Consider the following 19,735-nt stretch of genomic DNA (forward strand, 5'->3'; position numbering starts at 1 on the left):
GCTCCGTATCATTTCTTCAAAATGAAAGCCCAAATAATAAAGACTGGAATGTGGGCTTTTCATACACTTGTCAGATCCTGCGGGGCCAGAATGAATCAGGGTACTCATTTTCTTGCTCAGAATTTGACTGGGCTGAAGCCCACCTCTTCCCTACCAATGGGGCCCCTTATAAATAAATTAATAACAGACAAATATTAAAAGAAATAAAAATAAAATTATTACGTGGTTCCTGGTAGAAAGAAACACGTCGAGGATTCTTCAAGTTTTGAAGAGGAGGCTTGAATTGAATGAACGAATGGCCCAGAGAGAGCAGAGCAAGAACAACTTCAGCAAGTTGACCAAAAGAAAAACAACAACATCAGCAAAATTAAGTATATACGACATAAATAAATGCCGTGGTTGCATTTATATGTTGTTGTTACGATTTGTTGTTTTTTCTTGAAAATTGATTGGTGGATGGATTGTGAAATACATTTGTTGTGAAATAAAATGGGTGGAGAAATAAGACCAAGGGGTCAGCTAGCAGCTCACATCTCCAATACTGAGTAGAGAGTAGACTAAGCTACGGACGTAGCCTTACTTATATAATTAGGCACGTGAAAGCCCTCCTACTTAACGGAAAAATTAAATAAGAGAAGGGAATATGGATTGAGTGGAGACTCATGAGTACTAATTGTTGAGAGGATCTCATTATATTTAAATGGTTCAAATTCAAGTGATTGAATATTAGAAAAGTAGGACGTAGAAGAGGATGTAGATATTTTGAAGACAGGATGTGCTATCTATACATCTTTTTTACTTCTTACATACTTCTTGTTAATTTCTGTCATTTGATATTATTCAATTCATCTAATCCGACGGTCGAAAATTAAAAGAATGTGTGAGAAATAAAAAAGAATGAGTGTATATCACACCCTTTGAGACTGAAAACACGAACAGAACATTTGACTTTTTAGGAAGGACATGACATGACTAGTAGGGAGGGAGGGAGGGAGGGAGGGAGGGAGGGAGGGAGGGAAGGGAGGGCCCGGTCCGCCCGGAGGCTCATCAACGTGGGAGATACAAACCCCGTCACGAGGCCCTCGACACAGAGGCAGCCACGAGTGTGGTATGGACATGTAGACCTCGTGGCACAATCTTCCACCACACCTCCGTCTCCATCAATATTCAATTTTGTATTTAATGGCAAACCCCCACCTCCACCTCCGCCAGTCCACCTCTCTTCTCTCTCTCTCTCTCTCTCTCTCTCTCTCGGGGACTTATATTTATCCCTCCCTGCTGGACCCTCTCCTTGTGTAAATCACGTTGTTAAAACCCTCGTCTTAGCAGCCTCAGAGTGATCTTCGTCTCAGTGAGGACTCGTTACTTGTGAATTATCTCTGTTGTATATATTCTTGGCTCGGTCGAGAGATTAACTGGAGAGAAATGGGGAGGGCGCCGTGCTGTGAGAAAGTCGGTCTCAAGAAGGGAAGGTGGACGGCGGAGGAGGATGAAATCTTACTCAATTATATCCAGGCCAATGGGGAAGGCTCCTGGAGGTCTTTACCCAAGAATGCAGGTACCTACTTTTCCTTCTTTCTTTCTTTTCTTATCAAATATGATCGATCATGAGTTTGTTAATAATTATGCATCGTACAATTAAATTAAATTAATAATATAATTAATTATTCAACTTGAAAAGGGTTGCTGCGGTGTGGAAAGAGTTGCAGACTGAGATGGATAAATTATCTGAGAGCTGACTTAAAGAGGGGAAATATTTCTTCTCAAGAGGAAGATATCATCATCAAATTGCATGCTTCTTTGGGTAATAGGTCAGTCACTCACTCATAAGCCTGGGCATTAATTAAATTCATAAATTAGCCTAATTATAATTATTTTCCCATGCACTTCATTTTCATGGATCGTAATTCTTTTACCAATAATTATATAAAAATTCAAACGCAAATAGAGGGGAATGGGGAGAGAAGAAGGGGGGATATCATACAATATCAAAGTATCGTCTTGTCAAGAGTGTCGTACTACGTGCCAGTTTTCAACTTTCTGAATTGTCAACATTCTTTTCCTTGCAGCTATTTTTTTATTTTTTTTTATTTTTTTTTTATGCTGCCCCTGTCTTTGTCATTTGTCAGCAAACAAATTTGCTTTTTGTCGTTACTTGGGTAAGGCGTACCGTGGCAAACCATTTGAGAACTCCGTACTACTCGGTACTCCGAGTGCTTTAATCATTAATTTTTTTGTTTATATTTTAAATAAAAATCTCGAATGAACATCCTTTTTAGATTGTTTTTGTGGGGATTTTGGAGATTCTATGATCATGTCCATTTGTCGTATATTGTGCGGTTAGAAATTATTTTAAATCTTATATTTAAAATTAAATACAAATAGTATTTGACGAAAACTAATCGTAAAATTTACATGAATGAATGCAATTAAAGAATCCTCACAAAAAAAAAAAAGGATCTTTACAAAAAAAATTTCTGGAGAAAATCATAAGAAGATCCGGAAAGGATCCTAAACCAAAAATCTCACGTTAAAGCATCTTCAAGTACTCTGGAACGTCTAAAAGAGTTCCCTAAAACTAGAGCTAGACCGCACGTCGATGAGGTCTGAGTGTGAGGGCAAGGAAAAGATTGTAGTGATGGTTGGTTTAGTATTACTGAGCTTTGAAAAAAAAAAACTGATTCTGCTGTTTTGTGAGAATAATATCATTTTGACTGTTTCACATTTTCAGTTTTTTTTTTCATCCAAAATTATGAAAATAAATTGTTTATAAGTATTTACCAAACATCTTTTTGAGCTCAATGTTTTTTATAACCACTTTTCATAAAAGAATTTCAATACCAAACCAGTACTAACACTAATTATTATTATTGTTATTTGTTTTGAGGGAAACACGTTGAATTGGTTTGTCGTGATTGCACCCGGATCTTCTTTGGATCCCCAAAAATTGAGTTTAAGGATCAAATGATTCGGACCGTTAAAATTTAATTTAACGGCTACAAACAGATGACTTCTCTAAAAATTATAATATTATAGTCATTAGGTCAAATTTCAATAATCCTGATCATTTGATAATTAGGTTCAGTCTTATAACAGTCATTTTTAATTTTGCCGAATGATTTCAAACCATCTAAACTTTAGTTTGCCGAACGATTTTAAATTGAATGATTTGAAAAAATGTTTAGGTTCATTTGAATGTTTTTTCAATAACAATAATAATGATTTCAAAGTTTTCAAAACACCAATTTCGTGTTCCATTCGTCAAAAATAATTTTTCTTAATCAACATGTTTGTAGTTTTATTGCTTAGAGTTTTATTCAACAATGGAGGGTGTGAGGGGTTTTGATAGTTGAAGGAGATAAATAATATGTTAAAAGTTAATATTATTATTATTTTTTAAACCTATAAGGTCAAAATTGTCATTGCATAATAGAGTAAATAAGTCATTAATATTATATTTTAATGTGAGGTGCATTAAACATTTTGTGGGGGCTAATATAAAAAGCCATTTTTAATACCAAACAATGTATGGCTTCTTTTGTAATTACACCGATTTGATAAATATAGAAGCTCCTCCTTAATTTCTCATGCACCACATTTTTTTACTTAATTTCTCGTGCACCACATTTTTTTACCGCATTATCTAAAGCATATCATAGATAATGTTTGTGTCCTATTGAGGGACTTACTTACCACTTACAATTAGTAAACTTTTATCATTTGACACATCATAATTGAAACTGTTTGTTCTCTTTATTATCTATTAAGATTATATCTGTAAAAAATTATTCAATTTGAATATCGTTTAGTCATCCATACTTGTTAAATCAATCAATAATTTTGGTAACAAATAGTATCCTCATGATGAACTGTTTATTTGTTTTATGTATATGGATGATTGAAAATCTCCAAATTATATAATTTTTTTTTCTCATGGTGATACACAAGCACTATATCATATCAAATGTCCCCACAGGCCACACGAACTGAAAAAGGAAAATAAAAGAAAGGGTTGAATTAGTTTAGAAGGATTTGTATTATAGAGTATATACGGTTACCATGGTGATACATGTATAATATGTAATACTATGAGTAAACTTTTCTTCACATGGTATTGTTTTATACTGAGTACACAAAGTTACTCTGTCAGTGTACCATGTTAATTATGCAATATCATAAATAAGTTTTGTTTTTCACATACATTGTATGATTAACACTCACAACTATAGACTACATTGTCTCGTGCCAATTACGCAATAGTAGGTATAAGTTGTTTTCTTCCATGTCATATTGTCTGACTTGCACAAGTTGCCATTGTTTACATTTTCTTGTCTTTATGCTCGCGATAATCAAACTGACTTTACAATTTTTCTTTGGGACCATAAAATTTGGCCTTCAAATTTAATATAAATGAGAACAAAGACAAACTTAGCTAGCTGTAGATATCAGATATTATAGTATTAGGGAATGTTTTTGCTTAAACGTTATATTACTTAAGCGTTGATAAACGTGCTCATTTTTTTATAGGTAATACATCATTTAGTTTGCAAGTTTTATCTATTTAGAATTACTCCTAGTATATAATGTTCGTTTCTTTTCTTTCTAAATATGCCAATGCAAATAAAATTTTGATTTAACGTTGCTGGTTAATTAATAATTACTGTCATTATGAATGTATATATGATGCAGGTGGTCTTTGATAGCGAGTCAATTACCAGGAAGAACAGACAATGAAATAAAGAACTACTGGAACTCTCACTTGAGCAGAAAAATTGGCACCTTCAGGAGGCCTGCCACCACCACCGTCATTACTACTGAAATTAGCACCAGTGTCCCACCAGCCGGTGATGAAGTTTCCGCAGCTATGGAATTAGGCCCTCCCAAAAGAAGGGGCGGCAGAACCAGTCGCTGGGCCATGAAGAAGAACAAAACCTACTCTACCACCAAACCCAAAGGCCTCAAGGCCCGGCTGAGGCAGAGCCACCACAAACACGATAATATTGCTGCTGCTGCTGCTGATGATGATCGTCTCAATAATGCCCACGAGGCAATTGCCTTGCCTACTAAAAGTAATAATAAAAACGTGGACACCATGCAGGACGGTTACGTGCTACTAATGGAGGTCCCGGACCAGCAGCAGGAAACTAGAGGTGGAGGAATAGCAATGCCGGCAACGGTCATTGATCATCAGAAAGAAACTGATGGCGAAAAACTAATTTTAGGACCACATCCACATGGACATGACGACGATGATATGAATGAATATGTCGGCATTAATGGAGGGTTGTTGGGTTTTACTGACTACTTGATGGACGACATTAATGAGGACGAGATACTGGATCCAAATGGGGTTATGGCTTTAAGTTCAAGTGAAATAAACATTCATCAAGATGCTGATCATTTTCCGGACGCGGTTATAAGTGATCATCAGGACACAGAATTACCATCGTCAAGTGACCAACTAGTCATATGTCCAAACAAAGTTATGACGACGACGACGACTACTACGGCATCCAGTGATGATCATCACGATCAGGAGCTAGAGAGCAGCAGGTGCGGTTGTAATTTGAGCTCCTCGTCGTCGATCTCAAACTCAAACGGAAAAGTTGTGACGGGGGACTTGCATTCATGCGGCTCTTCATTGTCACTGACAAATACTAGTAATTGTGATACGGAGGACGGTCATACTGCAGGTGGATTCGGAAATCACGATCAAATATTATGGGATTGGGAGAGTGTACTTAGCAATGCTGGGACTGGGCATGACTACTTATGGGATGGCCATGACAGACAAAACATGCTGTCTTGGTTGCGGGAAGGAGAATCTGCTACTGCTGCTGGTGATGATGATCATGCTGATGCCATGGTGGCTTGGCTTCTATCTTGAATGTTCAATTCAATTTGTTGTACACTAGCCTTTTGTCAAGTTGTTGCTTCTTTGGTTTTATTGGACTTTTTTTTTTGTTTGAATGAGAAAGATTCCATTAATTAATTAAAATGAGGAAAAAAGAATATAATTTCACTATTATAAATATAATAAAAGACAATATAAAATCTCAACTACGTAAGCACATTCAACCATAATGCTCATGAAGACAAAATATAACATCACTTTCTAATGAACTTTATGCTACAAAGATGAAGCTTATTGTTTCCAAAAAAAAAAAAAAGAAAAGAAGCTTATTTGACAAAAAGCTCTTGTGAAACATCACGAAATGATCCTCGTAGTCTTACGCAGGGCACACAAACTAAAAACCAAAGCCAAAAATTAAAGTCGGGGATGGTAAATGTTTTCTTTGTTTTTCTCTCACTTGTTGATAGAAGTACTTGATGGATGTTATTGTTGACTTGTATAATATTTTCCTTTATTTATGGAATTCCTATTATTTTGGGTTTCTTAGTTTAGATTGTAGATTGCTTGTAATTATTCTTTCATAATTGCAGTAGGATTGTACATGATTATATATACCTCATAATGAGAAGAATACAATTAACACATTCAAAACATTCTCTTCTTGGCACCAGAGCCAGGTCGTAAAAAATGAAAGAAAGTTTCGAACCCTAACGTCGTGCCCAGCACCACCGTTGTGCCTCCGACAAACAGCGAGTGACGTGAAGTTGTTGCTGTGTTCCGAGTTTTTGCCCATATTTGCAGTGAGCAATGTGTGTCGTTGCTGCCTCTAGTACCTTTGCTGCTGCACAGGTTCCATATCCTTCGTGGAATATGTCTGCCGAGATCTTCGTGGGTCCATTAAGGCCCTTGCAGAGGATGATCCCAAATATGATGATTGGTTCTCTGAAGATCAAATATTTAAGAGTTGGCTCTTGTCGGCGATGAAGCTGGAAATCATGAAACGTTATATTCGATTATCAACTTCAAAAGAAATCTGGGATGCTCTTAAGACTGCCTATTTTGATGAGAATGATGAGACTAGAATTTATTCATTAAATCAAAAAGCTTCACGTCTTAGGCAGAATGGGCGGCATTTGGCTAGTTACTTTGGAGAATTGGCGGAGATTTTTAGGGATTGGATCACTTTAACAAAGTGGCCATGGCATGTGAACAAGATGTTCGGATTTTCTAGAAGACAATCGAGTGACAAAGGTTGTATTTGTTTCTTGGTGGGCTTGATGATGTGTTTGATCAGGTTTGTGGAGAAATAATGCGTAAAAACCCACCACTTGAACTTCAGACTGCTTATGTGTATATCCATCGTGAAACGGATCACAAGGAAGCTATGAAGATGGAAGGCCAAAGCTTAGAACCGGCTGCAATGGCAGCCAAGGCCCGAGGCCCCTTCAACCGCACTGACCGATGTGGGTCCGAGACTAAAACTGGACAGCCAAGAACATGCCAAACCAATCGTGATTGTCCTCAGGGTAAATGTCTGCATTGTAGTATGACGGGACAATCCAAAAGTCGGTGTTTTGAGAGATTGGGTATCCCGAGAATTGGGATAAGACATGTGACCTTAGCTTCAACAAACCTCGAGCTTCTATTACAGAAACCAAGGATGATTCAATGGATGTAGGCTATCAAGCAAAGCATCCACTCTGATTGTCGCGGCAGGTACCGATGGTAAGGCACTTAATGTCTTCACTTCTATTATGAATAATACATGGATAATTGATTCTGGAGCTACTGAACATATGACTTGTGATTCTAGACAGATTTCCTCACTAAAAAACTCTACCCACATCGAGGTTAATGTGGCTAATGGTGATGCCGCCCCAGTTATTGGGGAAGGCACTGTTTCCCTTTCTGATACCATGAAACTTGATACTGTCCTTGTGGTTTCCTCCTTGAATTATAATTTATTGTCAGTTGCCCATATAACCCTTACCTTACATTGTTAGGTGGTTTTTTGGCCTTATTTTTATGTATTTAAGGACATCCGAATGCGGAAGACGATTGGTTATGGTATTAGACGAGGGAAGCTGTACTTCCTCGAGTTGAATTCCAGTAGCTCGGAATTGCTCACTCAAGCATTGTCAGTGAATGGGACTCCAGCTGAGAATAATAAAAGGTCCGACGTATGGATGTGGCACCGTAGTCTTGGCCATGCTTCGTTTGGTTATTTGCATAAGTTATTTCCTAGTTTGTTTGTGAAAAATAATGTTTCTCAGTTTAAGTGTGATGTGTGTGGAATGGCTAAGAGCCATCGAACTTCTTTTCCTTTAAGTTTAAATAAGAGTTTTGTTCATTTTATGCTTGCGCACTCGAATGTTTGGGTCCCTTCCAAAAGCGCCTCTTTTGGTGGAGCTCATTGGTTTGTCATATTTATTGATGATTGTACGAGAATGACTTGGGTTACTTTGTTAAAATAAAAAAGTGATGTTAGTATGGCCTTTCAAAAATTTCACAAAATGGTTTTGATACAATACAATATGAAAATTGAGGTGGTTCGAAGTGATAATGGAGACGAGTATGTTAATACTGAACTCCATTCTTTCTTTGATATTCACGGTATTGTTCATCAGACCACACATCTGTATACCCCTCAATAGAATGGGGTGGCTAAACGGAAAAATTAACATTTGTTAGAAATGGTTTATGCTTCTCTTCTTAAGGCACCTCTTCCCTTATATTATTGGGGTGAGGCCCTCACGTCTGCTACTTACCTTATTAATCGGTTTCTCTCTCACACGATCGAGTTTTAGACATCATTTCAGACTCTTATGTCTCTGCTCAGTTGCCTATCGATCCCTAATATTTCCCTTCATGTTCTTAGCTACGTGGCTTTCGTGCACGTGCACCCTTCACAACAATAAAACAAACTTGAACCTTAAGCTATTCGATGTGTGTTTATGGGGTATGCTACTACTCAAAAATGTTGTCGGTGCTATCACCCTCCAACCAAGAAAATGTTTATCACTGCCGATCTCACTTTTCATGAAACGGAGATGTATTTTGGTTCATCTAAGTCCTCACTTCAGGGGGAGTTTCAAGGTGATGAAGTTCGTATGCTTGATTATGGAACCGAGCAGCAAGCTGCGGTGCAGCCACCCACCATTGAGCAGGCCACTGCACAACAGCCTACCACCGAACAAATGTCGACTACACAACAACTAAGCTTTGAATAGGTTGTTGTTGCACAACAGTTTCCTGTCGAGCCCAAGATAGCAGAAAACACGGCCCTCTTAGTCATTTGCAGTTGAACCCCTTGTTGTAGAAGAAACAATACATGCCGACTTGTCTCTCTGTGATTCTCATAACCAATCGTCTTCTACTCCAGATGGACCACCGCTTCATAGTCTCCCGGAAAGGATTAATCGAGGTATTCCTAAACCCACTTATGAGGCAGACCCTAATTGTAAAACTAAATATTCGGTGAGCAAACCAACTCATAACTCGAGAGTGAAGTACCCATTAAACAACTATGTGTCCACCTTACACCTGTCTAAATCAAATAAGTCGTTTGTGAATCAATTGTCTACTGTATATATTCTTAACTATGTGCAGGAAGCCTTAGCTGATCCTAGATGGAAAAAAGCAATGAATGATGAACTAAGATCGCTGAAGAAGAATGTTACCTGGGAACTATCGGACTTGCCAGCAGGCAAGAAACCTGTGGGATGTAAATGGGTTTATACAGTGAAATATAAAGTAGATGGAACGATCGATCGATTTAAAGCAAGACTAGTGGAAAAAGGGTACACTCAGAAATATGGCATAGATTACACGAACATTGTTGCGTCAGTATCCAAGATCAATACTATTCGAGTTCTATTATCCCTGGCAGCGAACCTAGATTGGCCACTTCAATAGTTCAATGTAAAAAATGCATTCCTACATGGAGATTTGACTGAAGAAGTTTATATAGAGCTTCCACTGGGATGTACCAGAACAGACATGAACAAGGGTAAGGTATGTAAGCTAAAGAAGTCATTATATGGATTAAAACAGTCACTAAGAGCATGGTTTCACTAAATCAATGAAGGCATTCGGGTATAGTCAGAGAAATTGGGTTCACACCTTGTTCTTGAAACAGAAGAATGAAAAGATTACAACACTCATTGTATATGTGGATGACATGGTGGTTACAGGGAATGATCCAATTGAACAATATGCTCTAAAGAAGTATTTGTCTACGGAGTTCGAAATGAAAAATCTTGGATCTCTAAAATACTTTCTTGGGATTGAGGTATCAAGAATCAAGTCTGGAATATTCTTGTCCCAAAGAAAGTATATCATTGATTTGTTAAAGGAAACCGGGATGTCAGCTTGTAAACCTGTTGCAACTTCGTTAGCTGAAGGAACGAAGTTGAGTCTTTGACCAGAATCAAGTACCGGTAGACAAAGAAAGATATCAACGGTTAGTTGGGAGATTGAGGTATTTGGCACATACAAGACATGATCTTGCTCATGCCTTGAGCGTAGTCAGTCAGTCTATGCATGATCTGGAAGAGCAACATATAAGTGCGGTTATGAGGATATTGTGTTACTTGAAGGGGAGTCCAGGTAAAGAAATTATGTTTAAGAAAAATGAGCATTTCATAATCGAAAGGTATATTGATGCCGACTAGGCGGGTTCAGTAGATGACCGACACTCAACATTAGGATATTTCACTTTTGTTGGTGGTAATCTAGTAACATGGAGAAGTAAAAAAACAGAATGTAGTAGCTCGTTTGAGTGCATAAGCGGAATATAGAGGTATGACTCTTGGTATTTGTGAACTCTTGTGGTTTAAGTTTCTATTACCAGATTTGGGGGTCAACCACAGTCTGCTGATGAAGTTATTTTGTGACAACAAGGCTGCTAGGGATATCGCTCATAATCCGGTACAACATGATAGGACGAAGCATGTGGAGGTTGATAGGTTCTTCATTAAAGAAAAATTAGAGGCAAAAGTAATTGAATTTCCCATGATTAGGACCGAGGATCAAGTGGCTGACATACTCATAAAGGCCGGTTCTAGTGACAAGTTCTCAAGTTTCTTGGACAAGTTGGGTATGTGTGACATATACATACACTGTACTATATATTTACATTTAGAGCAAATCATCTTAACTCTTAATTGTATACAGAGATCTGTAGACATCGAAATTTTGGTGAAATAAATGTTCACCAATGCATTAAAGTTTTGACAGGCCAGGGCATACATGGCATGCGCCATGTGTCTCACAAATCGTACACATGAATGTGACTCATCAAAATCGAACTAGTCATCAAGAAGGACACATGTCAACATTTGGTGGAAATGAATTGTTTGATTTTAATTTAATTAAATCAAATATTAATTGATGGAAACAAATCATGAACTAGCCCACAAATCAAGTCCTGGTCTTTTCGTCAATTGAGCACACAATCAAGGCCAAATCCATCCATAGTCAAGGCTTGGAAAGTCTAAAGAAAGGGGTCCATAAATCATTTCACACCCAGACGCTAAAGCTTTGCAACTCTGAAGCTCTCAAGCACTTAAACACTCAAGAAGACTCAAAAAATTTGTCGTGTTCTTCGCCAAATCCTATGAAAAACCACCAAGCACCCCTACACGTGCCGGTTCCTCCATTGCCAAGAGCCAAAACCTTGAGGCATTCGTTCATCCAAAATCAAGTCATCGCATCCCTTGGATCAACAACACTACATCTACACATTTCGGAGATCGAATCAAATGATCAAGTTGTAAAGAGATTGTACCCTAAATTTACATTAATACAAATTTATTTTGTACACGTGTTCTTATCTCATTTGTCGTAGGATTTTCGTGTTTTCAAATTTGGCACGCCCAGTGGGACAATCTCTGCCTCTCATCTCTTTCTTCGTTCAAGAAATCCAAACACACTTCCAAATGCAATCTCTGCCTCTCATCTCTTTCAAATTTGGCACGCCCAGTGGGACAAGCCGTTCTCGTAACCAAGGGAAAGAGCCTGAGCACTTTTACCACGAGCGAAGAATCCTTTGGCATCACAACCCGGAGCAAGGTGAAGGCAGTCGCCACTCTTCAACATGCTACTTCAAAGTTAGTGCCACTGAGGGAGCAAGGGGAGCTTCAGAGGTGTGCGCCCGTCATCAACATAACCCCGCTAGGGGCATCGAAGCATGCTACTGTGGCACATAGGATGGCATCCCAAAGCAGCCAGCGGGATTCTTTGTCTTTGAAGAACTCGATGGAGCGCTCATTGTCACTGGGTTCAGACACAGACTCAAGCGCATGATCCTACTGTAGATCACCAACCAGCAACCATTACACGGAGACTTCGCCATCACCCTTGATGTCTCCAGGAGAGTCACATTCTTGGGTTGCACAAGTCATGACCATCAGCACCACCTCCATTGAGGAACAACTTGCACAGATGAACAAGGTGATCGTGAAGCTAACAAAGACATGCTCATGAGTAGGTTGGAATCGCAACATGATGGAGAAGCTGACCCTGACCCAAAGAAGAATCAACATGATGAAGAGTTTGGCGAGGGAGAAGCGCATCATGACGACAAAGCTGGAGGGAAACAAAAGCTAGAGTCCGAAGCTACATTAATGGGCTCACTTTCCATACAACAACTTCAAGACATGATCACAAACTCCATCAAGGCACAATATGGAGACACTTCAAGGGATGCATTGAACTACTCGAAGCCATACACTAAGAGAATTGATAGCTTGCGGATGCCAATTGGGTACCAACCACCAAAGTTCATGCAGTTTGACGGAAAGGGGAACCCAAAGCAACACATCGCTCATTTTGATGGTTGGTACAATGCTGGGACAAAGGGAGACTACCTTGTAAAGCAGTTTGTCTGCTTTCTGAAGAGGAATGCGTTTGATTGGTACCCAGACCTAGAGCCCGAGTCCATCAACAACTGAGAGCAATTGGAGTGGGAGTTCTTGAACCGTTTCTACAATACTCGTCGCATTGTCAGCATGATGAAGCTCACAAGTACAAAGCAGTGAAAGGATGACTGCACCGTTTCTACAGTACTCATCGCAATGTCAGCATGCTGGCTGTCGACTGCACTGTTGGCTGCGGAGTGCGGAGGGAGTGGGGATGTTGAGGTTGAAGCCTAATCGCCTCAGAACCTTCATTACCACTGGTAAAAGGGTTCTCTCTCTCTAGCGGTTACTTTGGCTTCAAAACTCGATAGAATAGATGACGATTTCTGAGCATTCATTTCATTCTGTACAGGTGAAGAGCTCTTCGTTTCATTCGCAGCAAAGCTTCTTCGGTAATTACTTCCGAATCTTACCTCAGTTTTTCAAATCCGTATTTATTTATTTTTTAATGAACCATTATCAAGCCGCGGCGTTGCATTAATTTAATGCATACTATATGAGTGACAAACCTCTAAATATATATGGGGATAGCAAATGATTGAGGAATAAGGCTTTATCTTGCATTAACAAAGTCCTCCGGTCCTTTCATTCTTCATCTTCTGAAGATGACACCTTCACCGAATTGGGCTCCCCAGTGCCTGAAGCTCCAACTCATCCTCGGAAGTTGAAGTTGATGACGGAGAAGCCTGAGCCTTATTTGGTATGTTCATAATGTCCCAACCGGGTACATTCATTACTTTGTTTATGTGCATGTGCACTATAGAGATATTACCTCTGCTTGCAGTTTCATGAATATTGCTGAACTGAGACATGCCATGTGTTGTTACAAATTTCATTTCAAGCAGAAAACTAATCGTGCGAAGAGACCTTCTCTAATGCCTTTAGAAAGCAGCATGAGATTGAAAGATGATTCCTCAAAACTGGGTAACTCTTGTCCAACTATTTCATTCTATCATGACAACTGCAACAATAACAACAATATTTATTTATTTATTCGAAAATATGACCTTCTCATCGATTACTATTGTAGTGAGAACATATCTGCAATCAACCTTCCCTATTGAAAGAGGCCCTTGCCCACTTTTACGAATATGTCATATACATTGTCGTTTACCCTTGAACTGTTGAATAACCCCCATTTTCCATTGTTTCTGGATAATTATTTAGTGTCCATGATTCAAAAGAGCAGGTTCGGATTGGGAGGTTGTTGTACGTCTTGTGGTGGCTTAGAGGGGCTTGTAAGGACAAAAGAAGATGCAGTTGATGCCTTGTTTAGCGTGAAAGACAACGCGGGCATAAAACGCATAATAAAAAGGTAAGAAAATACTTGCTCTTCTTTTCATGATTCGTTTGCATTTGTACCTTCATCAATAGCATTGCATTTGCTATTTTTAATCTGGAAAGTACTGGACGCATATACATATGACTACTGCCTGTCATAAGCTCTTTACTCCTTGGATTTTTTTGTATATATATTTGCTTGTGTGTATTCGGATGGAAGAGTGAAGAGTGCACTACAGTAATTGTTCAAGTCTAGGTGCTCGACTAGATACAACTTTTTACCTTATTAATTGTTTTGAGATATTGTTTTTGCTTTAATGAATAGGCTCCCATGCTTAATTCTGGTTTTTGCGCCTATGGTTGTCAGATTGAATCAGACGATCGTGAACGGTCACAAGTGGTCAGCTGGTTTACATGGAAGAGACTCCTCTCCTGAAGCGATGAGCAAGCAAAGCAATGCTAACTATGATTTGAGATTGGAGATAAGCCGTCAACTAGCGGCTGTAAGAAGGGAGGTCACAAGGAAGACTCTGTGCTTACAAGACTTGGAGTGTCTGCATAATGCCTTGTTGCACCTTGAGGGAGGCTCATCCTCACATCACCAGCACCCAGAAGTATTCACAACAACGACACAGCTGGGAAATTATGCCCCTACCCTACCATAGATGGTTGTAGTAATGCATTACATGTTAGGAGAATAACGAATGACTGGCCACACACTGACCCAAAACTAGCAGGGGGCAAAATGTACATGCGACCGAGGCATTATTTGAACGGACAGAACTTACAGTGTTGATTATATCCATTGCCATTCAATTATTGCTCTAGTTACCAGTGGCGGAGAAATGAGAGTCGTAATTGTAATTGACCATCTCTTAGCAATGGGAAATGAATAATTTACTTTACAATAATCTCACGACCGTTTGATAAGCTGTCCCTAGCACAAAGGAAACAAAGGAAAGGAATAAACGATTCACCTTCTTCCACATAACAGCAGGGTAAACGATTCTCCGCCTGTTTAAAATAGTTCAACAATGGCCAATTTCCCAAAAATGAACATGCGACTCGTGACGCCCTTCTCTTCATATGCAACAAAGCGATAGCCTAACTTAACTGCTCATCTTGCACTCCAGATTGTGCAAATGAAGCAACTATCTATCTGAACATCACTGAAGCAAGCACTTAATCTGCAGAATCAATCCCTTTCACATCCATATCCAACATCCTGCACGATTTCTCTTGTTTAAAATCAGGCTCCGTGATACCCATAGAAGAACACCCCGCAATCGGATATTCCCTCTCATCAACTAAAGACTTCATGTAGGAGCATGGCTGCTCTTCATCTTCAATATCAGATACAGTCTCTTGCCCGGAACCAAACTCCAACTCATAAGACGGTGGCCCAGCAGGCTGTGTTCTCATTTGCACAGACCGCAAGAGTGCAGCCCTCCTCAAGTCAGCTGAGTGACAAATATCACTAGGTGATGATGGGAATCGCCCCTCTGAATCAGAGCCTCGCTGACGAGGCTGGGAGCAGTTGAAATTAGTGACAGTGCAGCCATGTGAACTACTCGGACAAGTGGAAGGAAATCTTTGGTACCTATAAGGAGAGACAGGACTCGAGGGAACGCTATCAGGTTGGGAGGAGCAAGTATTTATGGGGTTCTCGCAAAATCGAGAGTCATCTGAGTCCTCTGACATTGGTGAATATTGTAAAGACATCTCATCCCTGGAAGCATAAAGTTGTGAAAACATAATGAAAAATCAGATCAGCATAATAAAGGACATACCATTTTTCTCCTTTTCAGGAAGAATCAAGGTGGAGAAGGCAATGCAGAAAACTCCTGTTTAATGTACTGTGGAAAACAATGACTTGAAGGTTCCCTAGGAAGGGGGACACTCGAGGCCCCGATCAAACATAAAGAGAAAAATCACTTGAAGGAAAGGAGATAACATTTGGGCGACTGAAGAAAAAGATGAAAATTTTAAGGAGCCACATGAAGTACCAAATTCACCTATTGGTATACCACTTAAGAAAAAGGCCCAAAGTTTGACAGTTAAAAGTACGATTACATTCTTGCAAAAGGAAGCTTATATGAGTGCATCATAACCACATCCAGTCGAAACTATACAGTCTATACCATCAGATGGCCCATTCTGTTTGAGTCATATGATATCACGGTTATCACCAACAGACTGAAATTGGGGAAAAAATAAGAATAAAATAGGAAATAAGTCAAAGAAGATACAAAACGTTGAGTCCCATAACCCAAGAAACCATGAACACGAACCTGTAGTCCTAAGATGTTTTACAGGCCTCTGGTGGTCTCTAGGATTGGATTGGAATAACTCATAAATTCAAGGTACGTTTACTAAAAAAGAGGGTGAACTAACATAGAAAGATGCAATAGCACCTATGACCTATGAAACTAGGCCACTTAAACATACACAGTCTGAATGTGAAGCGCAAGGTTATCATGACGATGAATGAATGACGGAGAAGAATCGCAGTTAGTTATGTATGCGGGAAGGAGTAGTTCATTTGAGAAGGTTCCAAAAGCAAATGACAATGTTATGGAAAGTGATTGACAAGTTTGATATGAGTGTGAAAGAAGAAGTAACCTTGGATAAAACAAGGTATCAGACCTTGCTGGAGATTCCATGAGATTGTCAGGGAGAGGGAGTGGATCTCCAACTGTGAGTCCATTCAAACTAGATGCCATAATCTGCACTAGTGCAGTGCACAACAAACAAGCGAGTTATGAGGGAAATGAAGGACTAGTTTCCCTTGAAACACTAACAAAATAAGGCCTACTAAGGATAAATATATATATAATAATAAAAAAGAAACATTTAACAAAATTGCTTGAAGACCCATGAATGAATTCAATTCTGATGGAAATGAATCGAATTCACAGCCAGTAAATTTTCATTCTTGAAAGGAAAAGGAAGACTCTTTAGCTTAATTCCATTAAATAAAAGTAAAGAAATTGAAAGAACAAGAAGAGAAAAGGAAACCTCGCTGAGATAACGCTTTTGAGAGTGGAAATTGTCGAGGTAAACCTCATCTTCAGGATCTCTGCTCCGCTTCCCAGATGGAGATGGTGAAGAAGACGATGAAGTTGATGCAGCGGATGCATTTGCAGATGATGAAGATTCTATCTCTGGGCCGCCACCACTTCCTCCTCTTCCTCCGCCTGATGAGCTCGACTCCGGACGCATTTGACAGCTTACTCTCACGCTCTCTCTCGTCTAATCTCTTTTTACTGGATTTTCACTTTATTTATCACTTCCATCCACGTCGGTCTCATCATTTTCCTGCGGAACGAAGGCAAATGAAACTGTTTCGTTCAAAAGAGTATCTGGATTCCGACTCTCCCACTACGCTGCCCGAGAGAGGAATGGGAACACAAAAACGACGCCGCTTCTAGGCCCCTCGATTACCGGGCCCACATAAAAAGAACACAATATACTTGGGCATTCCCTCACAAGCCCAAGACTCACAAAATTGAATGTGTCTTTGTTTTTGTTTCCATTTCCATTTCCTTTTCCATTTCCATTTCCTTAAGATGGAATTAATTATGTTTGTAAAGTAGATTATTGATGAAGTTTCATGTAGCAGGCGGAAAATTAGTACAACACGATGCCGTGTTGACACAGACGTAAGATATGAATGGGGGTAAAGAAGTTGATTCATCGGTTGATTTCGAAATTTGACGCTATGTAGTGGAATTGCATGCCCTTTGCAATAATATTTACAGCTGAAACGAGATGGAGAGGAACAATAGTGGAGCCAATTTTTTTTTTTTTTTTTTTATGGGCTAGCTAAAATTATTAGCATGTAATTATATGATTTTTTTTTTGTGTGTACATAAAATTCTATAATAATCTACATAAAAGTAAGAACTTGAAGTACTAATCCAAACGAGTCTATTAATTACTTTCCAACTAATTTTTGCACAAATAAAACATGCATACAAAAAAGCAATAGAAAGAGAACAATTATTATCACTTTTGTTGAAAACAAGTACCCAAAAGAAAAAAATATTAGGGGATACCAATTCAAGTTGTGCCATAGATATCTGTAATGGATTGAAATCTTTTGTTAGTATCAAAATCGATATTGTTGTCGAGCCCTTTTTATTAGTTAAAAATACAAGAACCATGAAATATGGACTATTCCCAAAATCTTTAACCCTAATAGACAAATTCAAGGACTAAAAAAAATTAACCTAACAATTGAATCAAGAAATAAGTTAAATGAAGAGATGAAGGACTATGATTCTCTCCCCTCCTTTTTCCATCCCCTTCTATCCATTTCTTTCACATTCTCTTATTTGGTCTTTCTCTTGCTATAAAAAATGAATATAAGATGTTGACGGGACTTAATCGTGACCGTTCAAATAGGAGGGGAGGGAAGGGGAGGGAAAAAAAAAGGGGAGAGAATCCTACTCTGAAGAACATACCTACGGTTGAATTTCATTAAAAAATAATTTGATGGTGATTCATAGTTTTTCTTTTCTTAGGGTAGAGAGTTTAATTTTTTGTTTTGAACGAATAGGGTAAAAAGTAGGGAGTTTTAACAAAATATTCCCGGTACTGTTCACTTTTAACGAAAAACCACATTTATACCTTTCCCTAGTACTATTCATTATACTTTTAAAAAGGACTTTTCATTAAAATGGAAGTTTTTTTTTGAACTTTTCGTTAGTTTTTCTTAAAAAGTATGGGGAATATGAGAAACCTAATTATGTATTAATTCACCATTTTTACTTTTAGCCTAAAAGTAATAAAATAATATATAAGGTAATAAAAGTATTATTTATAAATTAAGAAACACATTAACTAATAGTTTTGGCGGAATTTAGGTGGGCTATTATACCCACAATAAGCAACAACAAGCTCATATATAAACTATTATGGCTGCAGTTTGTTAAAATCCTCCCTAAGCTACAGCCCACTGTAGCCGTGGGTGTAGCTCGGCCAATGGAGAGGAATCCGATGTGATTATAGTGTTGTCACAACAGAACAAAAGTGAAATCGAATATGTTGATAAATAAGTTATTGTGGGCTTGCCTGCTATTGCTAATTCGTTGCTTGTGAGATGTGCATATCAATTGAATTAAAAGAAGATCCGGATGACGGAGAAAGAAAAAGAAATGCACATACTAATTACAACGGAGGTGGGATGGATGCCGGAGGAACTGGGATTATTCCTCCCTCACTCAGCAGCAACTAGCAAGCACTAACATGAGGACGGTCCTTAATTAGGCAAAGGGAATAAAATGAACAGGCTTGTTAGATATTAATTGGTGGAAAGACAAAAGAAAATGAACCAAGCATAAAAGTGAAATTTGTCTAGATGTGACGATGCTGATCATGCGTTGCAAAAAGTTATTTTCTCCTAAACAAGAAAAGAAAACAAAAATAAATAAGGGAAGAAGAAGATGGCAACATATGATTGCTTGTTAACCTAATAGATAAGTCAATGATTCCATCCATCCAATAACAATAATAATAGCTTAATGGGTGTTTGTTGAGAAGGGATTTGGATTGTCTGACATTTCTGTTCCATACTTTTTTTATTTCTGTGATTACAGTTAAATCACGTTAATATTTTATATTAATTTTTTTATAAAAATAATAAGATAAAAAAAATATATTAAGATAACGTAACCGT

General features: G+C 38.5%; 3 protein-coding genes across 4 annotated transcripts; 2 read left to right on the top strand and 1 right to left on the bottom strand.

Moving 5' to 3' along the window:
• Positions 1-1,051: 1,051 nt before the first annotated feature.
• On the top strand, positions 1,052-5,947 carry LOC126617344 (transcription factor MYB11-like). Its single transcript, XM_050285383.1, has 3 exons — positions 1,052-1,558; positions 1,682-1,811; positions 4,690-5,947. The coding sequence occupies exons 1-3, from the start codon at positions 1,426-1,428 to the stop codon at positions 5,885-5,887; spliced, it is 1,461 nt and encodes a 486-aa protein (XP_050141340.1). The 5' UTR covers positions 1,052-1,425; the 3' UTR covers positions 5,888-5,947.
• A 7,335-nt stretch (positions 5,948-13,282) lies between these two features.
• On the top strand, positions 13,283-14,966 carry LOC126617328 (uncharacterized). Its single transcript, XM_050285361.1, has 4 exons — positions 13,283-13,474; positions 13,620-13,698; positions 13,942-14,089; positions 14,423-14,966. The coding sequence occupies exons 1-4, from the start codon at positions 13,448-13,450 to the stop codon at positions 14,718-14,720; spliced, it is 552 nt and encodes a 183-aa protein (XP_050141318.1). The 5' UTR covers positions 13,283-13,447; the 3' UTR covers positions 14,721-14,966.
• Positions 14,911-17,456, bottom strand: LOC126617327 (uncharacterized). 2 transcript variants are annotated; one of them, XM_050285359.1, is made up of 3 exons: positions 17,074-17,456; positions 16,702-16,781; positions 14,911-15,784 (listed from the first exon to the last, which is right to left on the bottom strand). In XM_050285359.1, the coding sequence occupies exons 1-3, from the start codon at positions 17,275-17,277 to the stop codon at positions 15,238-15,240; spliced, it is 831 nt and encodes a 276-aa protein (XP_050141316.1). In that variant the 5' UTR covers positions 17,278-17,456; the 3' UTR covers positions 14,911-15,237. The 2 variants fall into 2 exon arrangements, with proteins under 2 accessions (XP_050141316.1, XP_050141315.1); XM_050285358.1 differs by having other exon boundaries at positions 16,678-16,781; positions 17,074-17,455.
• Between the last annotated feature and the right edge of the window lie 2,279 nt (positions 17,457-19,735).

This window comes from Malus sylvestris, chromosome 3 (genome assembly GCF_916048215.2).
Source record: "Malus sylvestris chromosome 3, drMalSylv7.2, whole genome shotgun sequence".
Classification (NCBI taxonomy): domain Eukaryota; kingdom Viridiplantae; phylum Streptophyta; class Magnoliopsida; order Rosales; family Rosaceae; genus Malus; species Malus sylvestris.

Coding starts and splice junctions, on each gene's coding strand:
- LOC126617344 (XM_050285383.1), top strand. CDS start 1,426: ATGGGGAGGGCGCCGTGCTGTGAGAAAGTCGGTCTCAAGAAGGGAAGG. Junction 1,559..1,681: donor GTCTTTACCCAAGAATGCAG/GTACCTACTTTT, acceptor CAACTTGAAAAG/GGTTGCTGCGGTGTGGAAAG. Junction 1,812..4,689: donor CATGCTTCTTTGGGTAATAG/GTCAGTCACTCA, acceptor TATATGATGCAG/GTGGTCTTTGATAGCGAGTC.
- LOC126617328 (XM_050285361.1), top strand. CDS start 13,448: ATGACGGAGAAGCCTGAGCCTTATTTG. Junction 13,475..13,619: donor AGAAGCCTGAGCCTTATTTG/GTATGTTCATAA, acceptor CATTTCAAGCAG/AAAACTAATCGTGCGAAGAG. Junction 13,699..13,941: donor AGATGATTCCTCAAAACTGG/GTAACTCTTGTC, acceptor ATAATTATTTAG/TGTCCATGATTCAAAAGAGC.
- LOC126617327 (XM_050285358.1), bottom strand. CDS start 17,277: ATGCGTCCGGAGTCGAGCTCATCAGGCGGAGGAAGAGGAGGAAGTGGT. Junction 16,782..17,073: donor AAAAGCGTTATCTCAGCGAG/GTTTCCTTTTCT, acceptor GCACTAGTGCAG/ATTATGGCATCTAGTTTGAA. Junction 15,785..16,677: donor GATACCTTGTTTTATCCAAG/GTTACTTCTTCT, acceptor TTATGCTTCCAG/GGATGAGATGTCTTTACAAT.